Source organism: Elephantulus edwardii, unplaced genomic scaffold, assembly GCF_000299155.1.
Source record: "Elephantulus edwardii isolate Elephantulus edwardi_28Jun2011 unplaced genomic scaffold, EleEdw1.0 scaffold00006, whole genome shotgun sequence".
In the NCBI taxonomy this organism is placed as follows: domain Eukaryota; kingdom Metazoa; phylum Chordata; class Mammalia; order Macroscelidea; family Macroscelididae; genus Elephantulus; species Elephantulus edwardii.
This window is the reverse complement of record NW_006399756.1, coordinates 30,313,593-30,326,517: the sequence shown is the minus strand read 5'-3', so window position 1 is coordinate 30,326,517 and position 12,925 is coordinate 30,313,593. Positions and strand designations below refer to the sequence as shown.

General features: G+C 52.7%; 1 protein-coding gene across 5 annotated transcripts in view; it reads left to right on the top strand.

Annotated features, from left to right (window-relative positions):
- Positions 1–6: 6 nt before the first annotated feature.
- The window catches only part of PAX2 (paired box 2), a 95,186-nt gene continuing 82,267 nt past the window's right edge, over positions 7–12,925 (top strand). For 4 of the 5 annotated variants that reach the window (XM_006880022.1, XM_006880020.1, XM_006880023.1 and 1 more), the window contains exons 1-3: positions 7–338; positions 3,728–3,896; positions 4,661–4,858. In XM_006880022.1, the coding sequence (XP_006880084.1) occupies positions 296–338; positions 3,728–3,896; positions 4,661–4,858 (410 nt within the window). In that variant the 5' untranslated portion in view covers positions 7–295. The remainder of the gene's footprint in view (positions 339–3,727; positions 3,897–4,660; positions 4,859–12,925) is intronic. The other variant, XM_006880024.1, reaches the window with a different exon arrangement.

The window sequence follows — 12,925 nt, the reverse complement described above, 5'->3', positions numbered from 1 at the left end:
CGCGCGCCATGCGTCCCCAGTATCCCCCGGCCTGGCCCACTGCCCCCACGCCGCTCTGCTGACAGCCCAGCCCGCGCCTCGACAGGGGGAAGTTGTGGCGGCTGGCGGCCGGGGAGGTCAGGAGTCCCCGCGGGGAGCGCAGCGACGCGCCCCCCGCCCCCGCGCGCCTCGCTGCAGCCGGGCGCCCGCTTACCTGCCCCCCACCGTCCCTCCCTTTTCTCCTCAAGTCCTGAAGTTGAGTTTTCGAGGCGACACGGCGGCGGCGGCCACGCTGCTCCCGCTCCTCTGTCTCCCCATGGATATGCACTGCAAAGCAGACCCCTTCTCCGCGATGCACCGTGAGTACCGGCGCCCTGTCCGGCTTGGGGCTCTGCGTCCCAACCTTGTCCTGTCCCGAGGCGGCCCCGGCTCCCTGCGCTCAGTCCCCATCTCGGAGGCCACGCTGGCTCCTCCTGGCCCCCCATTTCGTTCTTCCACGTTCCCTCGGCCCGGTGTTTCTCATGCCTCCAGCTTCCTTTTTCTCTGCCTGTCACCCAGACTTCTCCATCCTCTGCCTGCCTCCCCACCTGCCCTGGTGCCAGCACCTGCCTTCTCTCCACCTTCTCCTTCTCGGGGCGAGCCCTCTGCAGTCCCTGGCCCTGCCTCCTGCAATCCCATGCACTCCCTGGTGACCCTCCAGTCCTGGGCAGGGGCAGAAAGGGGCAACCAGTTTTCAGGGTTGTGTTTTGTATTGTGTTTTCTCTCTGTTCTTGTTTCACACTCTTTCCTCTGCCTCTTCCTCTCCTCCTTTATACCTTTCTCAAACTTAGAGTTGGGGGGTGTCCAGGAGGAGACTCCCAGCGTGGGCAGCCTCAGTGGCAGGACAAACCAGCTACAGAATGTGGGGGTGGGGTGCCCCCTTCTGACCCTCAGAGCTCAGTAGCTCCCGTGCCCAGCCAAGAGCAGCTCCTTGCCGGATGCCTCGCTCAACCTTCACTTGCCTCCTCTCATCTCATCCCTTCCTCTTCACCTGCCCCTGAGTTGGGGCTGAGTTGGCAGGACACCATAGTGGTGGGCATCTTCCCTCGACCCCTTTGAAGATGCTCTAAAAACAAAGGGGAGTTCCGGGGAGAAATTGAAGTCAACGCCAGGACAAGCCCAGAAGCTTCCTGGGTGGCCCTCCAAGAGCGCAGCTCTGCCTCGGTCCTGGAGGCTCAGGCCGTCCTCCTGCTCCCTGGCAGGGACTGTGCAGCCGGGACCTGGCCAGGGGTCGCAGTGCGGGAGAAAGCGAGTGTGTGTGTGTGTGTGGGGGGGGGGAGAACAAAAGGAAGGCAAATGCCAGAGCTGGGGAGCCAGGAAGGAAAATTCAAAACGAAGAGGAAGGAAAGAGAAGAAATGGAGAGAGTCTTCAGGAAGGACAGGAGAGCGGGAGAAAAGAAGCCGGAAAAGGGAGGAATTATTTTAGCAAAATTTCTATTTATTTCTTTCATTTGTCTTAGCTTGGGAACCAATCCTGAAATTTTTTTGCGGGCTTCTTTCTTGTTTTGTTGTGTTTTTTGTTTTTTGTTTTTGTTTTTTTTTAAGATAAATCTAAATTGAAAGGTCCTCCCATCTGTAGATTAGCAATTAAGGGTAATTTGTAACTTTTCACAGGGAAACTTTTTAGGTCAGATTTTGGGCCTTTGCTTCAGAAAAGAGAGCCGAGGAGAGAGAAATGAAGGGTTTTGGTTTTGTGTTTGTGTTTTCCCCCCTCCTCATTAAGCTTTACAGGATCACAGGGGGGAGCTTTATAAAATACTCTTGGAATAAAATAAATTTCCCTAAATAATCTTCAAGCCCTGAGAATCCGAGTCGGAGCCTCCAGAGCCGGGGAAAGCCTCGCTCCTTTCCGCAGGGAGAGGACCCGGGCCCGCGGCCGGCCGCCTTCCCACCGCCTGCCTCTCGGCCCGGCTGCCCCTGCTGGCGCTCTCCTCTCCCGCTGACTCTGCAGGGACCCTGCTGAGTCCCGCCGCCCACCGGGTGCCACTTTGACGCCCAAAGGGAAGCCAGGCAAGCGGAAGGGGGTCGGAGAAGCGAGCGAGGCGCGCGCGGCCGGCGGGCTGGCGGGTAAGAGCGCAGCCGAGGCGGCGCCCGCAGCGGTGGCGCATTCCAGGCCCGGCTCTGCGCGGCCGCCCGGGCCCAGTTCTGGACCCCCGCCCTGCCCCTTTTCCATCCCCACCCTTAGATTGGGGCCGAAGGGCCGGGCCGGGAGCCCGACAAGGCTGAATTATTCATCTTTAATCTGCCCGCAGCTGCCGCCTTTTCACACCGGTAACGCGAGTTCTCCCGGGGCCTAAATTATTGATGTTGGGGGTTCGGAAGGAGGGGAGGGAGAGGAGTGGGGCGAAGGGCAGGTAGAGAGACCAGGGGATTAAAGGAGAGCTTCCTTCCTCCTCCAGCCAGAGGCCAACTCCCTAGGGTTTTCCATAACCCTTGCGCCTGATCCCCCCTTTAAAAAGGGACCTTAAAGGAAGGGAGGTGCGGGGATTGCAGATTGCCCCGCTTTCTCCGAAAGCCGCCCGAGGCTGGCAGGGCAGAGGCTGCAGGTCGCGGGCCCGCACCTGCCGAGGAGCCGCTGGAAGTGTCCTGGGAATGCTCTGGGGCTGCGGCTGCGGCTTGAGGGCTCTGGCTGCAGGCTTCCTGGACTGCAGCAGGCTGGGGAGGGCAGGCACGGGGCTGCGCCCTCAGGCCTGGCACCCGGAGGCCACCTGGCTCCGAGGTGGGGAGCCCGCGCTGCAGCCGGGTTGGAAGCCCAGCGCCCTCCTCTTGGCTTCGCCAGGAGAGCGAACGGCCCAGGGGCTGAGCGGCCTGCGCGGCCGGTGGCCCTGACGGCCGGCTGGGGGCTCGGAGGGATCGAGGCGTCCGGGACACGCGCGCGGTGGCCCTTGGAGCCGCCATCCCGGCCAAGGCGGCAGGCCTAGGTTCGGCGCCGCAGCAGCGGGAAAGCCCGGGCCGCCTGCGCGCTCGGCTGCTGCGGGCGCCGCTCTGCGCTCAGCCGCGTCCCCGGCTGGAGGGCAGCGGGCCCCACTCTGCAGCCTCTGCCTTGCGTCCTCAACCTGCTGTTCTTTGAACTTTAGACACTGGGGCAGCGAGGGAGAAATACGGTTCTCAGATAACAAGAGACAAAAATGAAGGCAAATGCACGATTGGAAAAGATAGAGCAAGAAGGAGGAAAAATAATGAGGGGAAATAATAAAAGTATGAAAAATACAAAGAAACAGTAGACTGTAAAGGCTCAGAGCCCCTTAAGAACAGAGTCAACCAGATCCCGAGTTCCCTAATTCTCCCGCCTCCAAGGCCTCGCCCAAATCAACTGCCAGGGCGCAGGCAGGCCGGGTCCCCTCTGCTGGTCCTCATTCCGGCACTCCCCTCTCTGTGCTTCTTTTCCGTTGGCATCGCTTCCCTCTTGCTATTTCCCTTCCCTTTCCTCTATCTTTTCTTCCACGGGGCTTCCCTCTTCTGCACTTGCTGCCTTGGGGCGCGATGGCTTAAGAGTCACGTCCCTTCCCTCCTCAGGACGCTGCATGTCGGTGTCTCAGGTCCCTAGCCTCTGCCCAGTGGCCCGCGGGAGTCTGCTCCCTTCCCTTCCCTCCGGGAACGTGCCCTTCCGCAGCCCCGCTCCCTTCGCATGGCCCGGGCCGCGGACCCTGACTAATGGCCTGTCCCTGCTGTGTGTGGGGTATCGTGTTTTTTTCTTGTCTCTCCCCAGCAGGGCACGGGGGTGTGAACCAGCTTGGGGGGGTGTTTGTGAACGGCCGGCCCCTGCCCGACGTGGTGAGGCAGCGCATCGTGGAGCTGGCCCACCAGGGTGTGAGGCCCTGCGACATCTCCCGGCAGTTGCGGGTCAGCCACGGCTGTGTGAGCAAAATCCTGGGCAGGTGAGGGCTTCAGAGCTGCTTCAGGCGTCGCCCTACCTCCTTCCCCAGCCTGCCCTGGTCTCTGGCCCTCAGACAGGGTTGAAAGCCCCCATGATGCCCAGCGGGAGAGGGAGCATCAAGGCTGGAGGGGCGCCTGAGAGAGCTGCTCCTTTCTAGGAAGGCTCTTAGGTGCGGGCTGCCTCCCCAGGAAGGAGGGTGGAACAGAGTCACCCAGCCTCAGTGTCCTCTCATGGAGGCCACTCAATTCTCTGCCTCAGAAAGGGAGGGATTCTCTTTCTAGATGAGTTAATGCAGACTAAAGGTTAGGTGATGGGGATGGGGAACACAAAGGGACCTCCAAGAGGAGAAAAAGCAGAATGTGGGAGCCCAAGGAAGGTCTTGGCTCCCACAGATGCTCTGGGCTCTGAGCTGGCCAGAGGTGTTCCACCGTGTGGGTCAGCCTGGAAGCTTCTTCATTGCACTCTTCCTCCTGCCCTCCCTAAATGAGAGTCTAGGCTTCCCCTCTTTCCACTCTGTCCCAGCTGGCTGCCCACTGCAGCCCCTGGCATCACTGCCTCTAAGGAGGGAAACTTTCCCTCAGGGGCTCCCTCCTTCTGCTGCATCCCTAGCCAGGCCACTCCTGGTAGTCAGCCCCGCCACACTGGGACTTCTTCTGGGTGCCGCTGCCTCAGGCAGGAGAGCTGCTTAGCTGCCCCAGAGTCTGTGGCCCTCTGTGGGCCCCTGCCACTGCTGCCCCTTGCTGACCCCGCTGGCCTTTGGCTCAGGTACTACGAGACAGGCAGCATCAAGCCAGGTGTGATCGGAGGCTCTAAACCCAAAGTGGCCACGCCCAAAGTGGTGGACAAGATTGCTGAGTACAAGCGACAGAACCCGACTATGTTTGCCTGGGAGATCCGAGACCGGCTTCTGGCCGAGGGCATCTGCGACAACGACACAGTGCCTAGCGTCTCCTCCATCAACAGGTGAGCACAGCCACCCTGCCTGCCAGGGCTGGACTCCGTCACTCCTTCCTGCCCCTGGGGCATCCCCTCCACCCCTGGGCGCCCACTCTTCCTCAAGCCACCACCTTTTCTCTCTGCTCTGAGCCTGAAAAAGTCTGGGCTGGAAAGGGAACTTGAAAGGCAGAGAGACAGACAGACAGACAGGGCTGTCCCTAGTCCAGGGCAGGGCATTGCCTGCCAGGCTTCTCCCTTGGTGTCCTGGAAATGAATCCAAGTGTTGGTGGTAATTAAGAATCCAAGATTATGAGCCTCGGTATCTAGAGACTATTACAGCCCACAACCCAAGTCTTTAAAATGACCGGTGTCTATTCATCGCCTCCAAATAGATGTCCCTTTCTACAGGCGCACTCCTTTCCCCAGGGACAGCCACCTGTCCGGGCTCCCCTGCTCTCCCTGCCAGCTCCCACAAAGCCAGCCTCCCCAGAGCCCAGCCCTGATAGCCAGCTGCCTGCACAAGCTTCCGGTCTCCAGGTCCTGCTATCCAAGCCCTCAGAGCAAATGCCTACCACCAGCCAGCAGTCAGTGGAGGGAGTAGAGGAGCTGGATCAGGAGTGGGTTGCCAGGCAGTCAGGGAAGACTCTGGACCCAGTGACTGGACCTACGGAGAAGCCCCACCCAACAACCTACGGTGCCCGTCTCCAGGCTGAAGTCTTGGCTGTGATGACAAGTTCAGAGAAAACACAGGCCAGTGTCATTGCCATATAGATAGCACAGGGCAGGAAGGTCTTACAACCTCAAAACCACTTCAGTGCTTATGTACCCCTTTTGTGGACACCATGGGCCAGTGTACAAGCTTGTCCATGTTTGTTGATCCATGGTAGGTCCAGATCATATAAGCAGCAGTTGATCTGTTCAGTGTCATATCCAGGCCCCCTCACAAGTTGCACAGACAAGTCCCACACAGCTTGGCTAGCCTGTCAATCCTTAGCTCCCCCATCTGTGGCTAACCCCAAAAGAGAAAAAACCAGGGTTAAGGATTCCATACCTGTGTTGTTCTTAGCATTCATCACAGACTCATTATCAAGGTAACTAATAATTCAGATGGTGCGTTTTTCAGAAACTGGCATCATGAACTGAAGGGGTTTTTTTTCTTAATATTTTGCAAATGATATGGAATTATCCCAAATCATCCTGAAAACAGCAGGTAAAATTAGCCAGTAGAATGTACCTTGGCTAAAGAAGATTCCCTCTGCCACGCTTGTGCTGTAACGTACTGTGAGGCGACCCCAGAAATTATCCCACTGTGTGCCATCTGTATTAAAATGGTTATTCAGTTATGAACAGGGTAACATAATACTGATCAGCTAATTATACACCCTCCGAAAACCCTCCAGCTTCCTGGGCCAGGTAGTGAAAGCATAGTGGTTTGACATTCAAGCACCTTAGAGCAAGAGCTGACTGAAGAGGCTGGTTGGTCTGCGAGAGGAATAAGCCCAGTATGTTTAAAAATCAGAAGATGAGGCTGGGGAAGCTCTGGGGCTGAGGCACAGAGGTGGTTGGGGAGAGAAAGGGGACAACACATTGTTTTTTGCTGCTGGGTTTGAGAGTAAGTTGGAATTGAGGTCTTGAGAACACAGTAGCCGAGTCCAAGAGTAGTCTGTCTATGAGCTGTTGTTGGGGCTGGGTGGCGGTGTTCTGGAGAACATTTTGTGAGAAAAGCTTGTTGTAAGTAACAGAGCTGGCGAGCCTTTCTAGGAACCAAGGACCTGGATGGTTAAAACAGTTTTGTTGGTTTTCTTTTTAAAATGCGGTGGACTGGGGTAGAAGTTGGTGGCAGCCTTGCCTAGCACCCTTTGCCTCTGTTCCCTGTGGCTGAGAGGTTTTGGAAGCAGGGTTTGGCCACAGCAAAACAATGCCTTCGTTATGAAAAGCCATGGAGAGCAGGGCACAGGTAGCCCTAGAAACAAATCCCAGAGGCCTTTAAGGTGCACCCACTGGAACTGGAAGCCAAATAGTGAGCTTCAAGGGAGATGTGGGTGAAGGAGTAGGCCCTGCTTCACACCTCTGATGGCTCCAGAGTCTACTTAGCACAAAGCCTTCTCATCCAAGGGGCCAGGATGCCTCCACTGGGTGTGTGAACAGTAGTGGGCAGGTGTTGCTGGAGGTGAACAGGAAGCAGGGTGGAGGGATGTGGGCTGCCATGGGCCATCTGCAGGCTTCTGTGAGGCTGACTGGAGGGTGCCGTTCGTAAGGAGCACTCAGGCTATTTTTGATACTGCTTTAGAACAGAATCCTCCCGTGCTTCATATTTCTGAAAGAATTCTGGAGGGCGCCCAGAGTGCTGTGGTGTCTGGACTGGCTGGCTTGCATCAGGACACCATCCTCTTAGCTGTGTTCCTGTCAGTGCTTTGCTTGTCTCTGAGATGCTTCACTGTAACGTTCAGTGAAGGCTTGCCTTTGGGTGCTGGTTATGCTGGCGCTTTGGCCCTTTTGCAGCCTTCAGAATCCTTGCTCATTCCAGGAAGGAGCTGGAGATTTCTTCTGTGCAGAACATTGGGGTGGTTCTTGAGTTTTGAGGCAGCTCTTTGCTGGTAAGGTGCCCACTGCGTTGGGTACTTTGGAATCGCGACGAGTAAGGGCATGTCTGTGCCAGTGGTTGGCAAGAAAGGGAGCTCACAAATGCTCCTCCACCTGAGCCAAATCACAAGGTGTTTCAGGCTCCCCTCCCCAAAACAGATGCTGCTGCCGCACTTGAAATATGCTGTTATGGTTATAAACAAAAACTGCATCTCATGCTTTAAAAATGGTCTTGGCATTCTCAGATCCTGTCGTGATAAAACCTTAGCCATCTATGTGAGCATATCCTCATAGAAATGCCTATTTGAACTAATGGAGTGGATCGGGGAGCCCCCATCTGCCCCCACCACGGGAACCATGGTGAAAAAAAAGCAGAGGATTGAGTAAATTACTTAGCGTGTGGAATTTATCTGAATCATTCTAAATATTGGGCTACTGATCACTGAGCGTGGAGTTGCCAGCTCCTCGGCTGGTACACCAGTGCTTGGAGGGAGAGTGTTTGTAAACAGGTAACTGTAGATGGAAACTTGGAATGGGAACTGGCCTGGAGGGAGAGAGATGGAGGGAGATCTGACTACTGAAAGGGGGATATGTCACCTAGTTACATCTGAGCAATTGACGAGGCCGAAAGAATGTTCCTGATTGTGTGCCAAAGTCTTCTGGTTTGGCTGTTGCTCTGGGCGGGGACTCTAGCTCCTTTTAAAGAACAGGAACACACTCCTCAAGTCTAGGGTTACTGGAGATCCCCTGAGGGTACTCTCAGAATGAGCTGACCATCACTCTCCAGCTATTCTAGCCTGCCTTCCACTTTGTGGGGCCAGGGAATCTCCTTGCCCTAATATCTTTGGAGTGGACTCTTCTAAAAGCCAACTTCATACTGATTAACTATCATCCACACTCTCCCTTAGCCTGCCTGGCTCTTGGTGAGCACATTCATGCTGTACCCCCAGTGCTGTGTTCAAGAATTCCTTTCTGTGGATTCCCCCAGTGCCATGCTAGAACTTCTTCAGAAACCTGGCAATGGGGTGACAGTGGTCCACAAGCTGTTTGTTCAAGGGCATTTCTAAATAAGCTGGAGGCCGCTCATCCTGGCCAGAGGAATAGTGAAGACACAGTCATGGCAGGGATCTGTCTCCCTCTCTCTTATTGTATCCAAGCATCCATTTGATTCTTAGACCTGACTTGGCCTGAAGCTGGCCCAGAGGGGTGGTGTTGACTTTCCACATTTCTACGTCTTTGGCTGTCAACCAGTGTGAGTTGCTGTGTAGAGAAGACTTCTCTTGTGAAGGAATGAGAACATAAAGACAGCGTGCTTGCCTGCAGTGACCTGGGTCCAGCAGACCAGTTCACATATAGCTCACAGACTTGCCAGGTTTTGCCTGAGAAGTCTGTCCATCTGTCCTCTACCAGAGACGATCACCTGCTGCTAAAGTTGCCTGGCATTAGAATAAGTTGTGAATAGGATGGGGGTGTTGATTTTATTGGGATCTCTGGATGATGTAAACTTACTCAGTGAATTGAAAGCTTGACCATTCCAGCCCACCTCAGGGTTCCTTGAAAGTAAGACCTGGTGGTCGACTTCTAAAAGGAAGGCTTGGAAAACACTGTGGAGCACACCAGACACATGAGAGGTTGCCAAGAGTCAGAACACGCCCACTGGCAACATGTTGGCATTGGTTGGTCAATTTATCCCTTAAAATGAGCTGGAATGGTCCTCCTCAAAGGCCCATGTTTGTGTTCAGAGACTGTTTAGACTTGGCTTCTTGCTCGTATAGGATCTTGCTTCTTAGTGACTGGCTGAGAGCAGGTCTTTAAAATGCTTTTAGGTGAAAGCAATGCCTGCCTGTCTTGGACTCTTTACTCAGCTAGCAACTCTTCTGCTGGGAAGACCCCTAGTGAAAGCTCCGGGTGGATTTTGGAAGGTGATGCAAAGGAGAAAAGAGAAGGGAAATCCTAAATAAATAAAGTGTGCCCCAACTGCTCTGAGAACTCAATAAAACAATCACATCAAATATGAAGAGGCATAAATCTTGTGTCTGCACAGGTAACCTACTCAATTGCTTTTATTATTGCTCAGGCTGCCTCCATTTATTACGATCCGTGGTCCAGGCCAAGGAGGCTGCATGGAGGGTGGTCTCTGGTGCAATCCTACACCTCGGGAGAGGCAACAATCAGCCCATGCAGCTCGGGATTTCGATGGGAGCCAGGAAGGGCCCATCTGTCTGCATGAAAACCAATCAATAACTCTGTAACCAGAGCCCTGTCACAGGGAAATGGACAACACAACAGTTCAATACAGGGGCCACAGGGGGAATTAGCTGAGTGGAGATGGGGCCAGGCAAGAGCAGGCCATGGAGAAGGGGATCAGGGGTACCTGGGGTACCTGGGGAGGAGGGTGTGAGGATGTGGCCGGGTGAGCATAGATTTGTGTGCATATTGTCATAGGGAGGAAATTGTTATGCAAAGTAGGTATGAGGAATGAGAAGCAACATTGCAAGTTGGGGTGATGGTAGACATGCCCTTAGTATGACAGTTGAGGAACGGGGTTTGTTCTAGTTCATATGGAAGGATGAGATTCTGTATTTTATGATATTTGCTTGTGGATTTATCTAGGGAGAGTGTAGCAGTAGAAGTAACTGGAGCAGAAGATGGCTCTACTTTTCCCCCAGCAGCCTGTGTTCTGAAGAAGGGGGTCCTTATGAGTTCAGCTAGGATGAGTTACAGATTCTCAGACTTCTCAGGAGGACTGATAAGACTCACCTTGAAACAAGGACCCTTTGCACACAACTTCCTCAATCTCCATCTCTAGCTATTCTGCAAATTTACCTCTTAATGTAAAAGAACATCCTTAGCCCTTCCTCATTTTAATTGCCCTAAATTGGAGGTCTTATGTTAAGAGGAAAATGTGTATGCTAGAAAGAGTTCCTTCTCAACTTCCTGTTCTTTAAAAAGATACAATCAATGGTGTTAACGTGACTTACCAATTCTCTAAGTACATTCCTCCTGGGGCTTCTCGCACCTCTCCATCCCTCTGAGTCAGCCGTTCAGATCTTGGATTCTTGCAGGAGAAGCAGCTCATAGGTGCAGAGTGTGTCCAGTTTGCTTCACCCAGCTTTGGGGATGCATCTAGAGAAGTGAGAGGAGCTCCTGACCAATCAGAGGAGTGGGAAGTAATATCTTCTAATTGATACCCAAATAAGTTGTGAAATGTCTGACAGGTAACAAATATCCAATCACTGTGAATTTGTCTGTCTTCTACAGTATCATGGATTGAGGTCTTTTTCTCCTATGGACCAGGTTATTTTGGCGGTATAGAGGTACAATTTGAGTCTATTCATGACATTTTATAAGAATATAGATTGATATCTTCTCGGTATGTGGATTTGCATGTATTATGTATGTCTAACTCTCCTGTTCATAGGTGAAAAGGTTCTGAGTCCAAGATCAGGAAGTGGAGGAATAGTCAGCAGTTCACAAAGGCTGTATAACCCCATCACAGTATGTGAAATCAGTCAGCATTATAGCCATTGAACCTTTGGGGAGGTGACACAGGGCTTGGTTGCCTAAATTAATCATTTAGGCAAAGTGGGGCTCAATTTTCGTTCAATTATTTGTTGTGTTATAAGTTTCTGGAGTCTAACACGAGGGACTTTGCTACAGTGGTGCTGTTGTGTGACAGTCCTGTGTGATAAGTTGCTCGTCTTCCCGTCAACATTCGAGTCTCAGCCAGGTTGGCAAGATCAGTGAGAGACCAACTGCGTAAACAGCAGAGATGGTGCTCTGGCAGGCAATTCCCCTTCCTCAAAGTTGTCATGCAGCTGCCCATCCAGCCAGGTCCCCAGCAGGAAGCCTGGCAGCTGTGCAGGGGCACAGTCACTGGCAGTCCTCTCCCCAGGGCCAAGGATCCTGGCCTCCAGATTCTTCCCCAGATAACTCAGGTGCCAAGGAATTAAAGCAGAACCGTGAAAACCACCTTGCTGGCAGCTGGAGAAGGCTTGCCGTTGAGGACGGCGTGATGGAAGAGGCAGATGCCTCTTGAGGAGGGCTGGATATAGGGAAACTGGTTAGGAATCAGGAAACAGGAGAAAAAGGGTCTGCTGCTGGAGGAGGAGGAGAAGGAAGACGACAAGGAAGGTTCTGTGTAAATCGGGGAATCTTCAGGTAAGAAAGAAAGGAGTCAGGGAGAGGGGGAGAGATGACTGGCTATAAAACCAGCCTCTCTCATAGCCTATCTTGAACAAGGATGAAAATAATGGAATCCTTTCTTTTCTTCTTTTTTTGGGAATCTTTATTTTGTCTTTGAGAGATATATGATAAGATACTGTGTGTTTTCAGAAGGAATGACGGAGATGGCATTCTAGAAGATTCTAGCTTGTTATGGGCATTTAGAGAAGGAAAGTGATGTCCCTAAGGTCAGGATTGGTGAGAAGTGTGTGTTAGGGGCAGAATTATAGATGCTTGTGACTACAGCATCACCAGCAAGAATGCCTTCATAGTCATGCCGGGGAAGGTACATGGGAGAGGCCACAGGAGATGAGACTAAACCAGGAAGTTGGGCAAACAGGAGCCAGACTATTTGCTGGCCAAATAAAATACATCCTTGGACCCAGTCAGGCTCATAAGCCAGTAGCCTGCAGCTCCTTGCTGACATGACTTTAAACCAGAGCAGTAGGCCCTGCTCGTGCAAAGCACAAGTCCCTTAGTCAAGAATTTCCTGAGGAAGAAAAGGGCATTGAAAATATTGCTCCCTACAGAGAAAGGAGAGAGTGAGGAGAAGTGAATGAGGGAAGGAGAGGTGGAATGAAGACTGGAGGAATGAGGACAGAGGTGATGGAGCTGACATGAAATGGAGAGGTCTGGGAGCTGGCTTAGTCTTGATGAGTTCAGAATGCACTGCAGAGCTTCGAATTTAGAATTAACAGAAGTTTGAAAAGAGGAAACTGGAGTCTGCGCTCTGAGCAGCCGAGATCTTGGAGGAGGTTGGGGGAAACCAAAGTTCTGGGATTGAAGGGAGTGGGGTATAAGGAGAAACTCAAATCCCAAAAGACAATAAGCTCACATCCACATTTTTTTTTAAAAAAAAAAATTCAACTCAAAGGCTACATGTATTTATGAGAGGAATTCACTCTCTTTTTCTCTTGGAGCAGTTGCTGGATTCGAACCACTGGTGTTTTAGTTAACAGCATGACACATAATGCACAACACTACCAGAGCTCCTTAGAAAAGGCCTTGAAGATAGTAAAGGAGAAAAGGCCAGGGCAGTCAGGGAAGAGAAATGTGGGCAAGCGCCTTCTGAGCCCAAGCAGAAGTGGCTGAGTTGTTCGGTGCCTTCTAGAAGATTTCTACTCATCTCAACCCCTTACAACAGAACAGAACTGCTTCCTAGGGGGTTTTAGGCTATAGTCTTTGTGAGAACAGAATGTCATGTCTTTCTCCTGCACAGCTTCCACGTGAGTTTGAACTTCTAACCATTCTGTTAGCAGATGAGTGCTTAGCAAGAGGAAGTGGTGG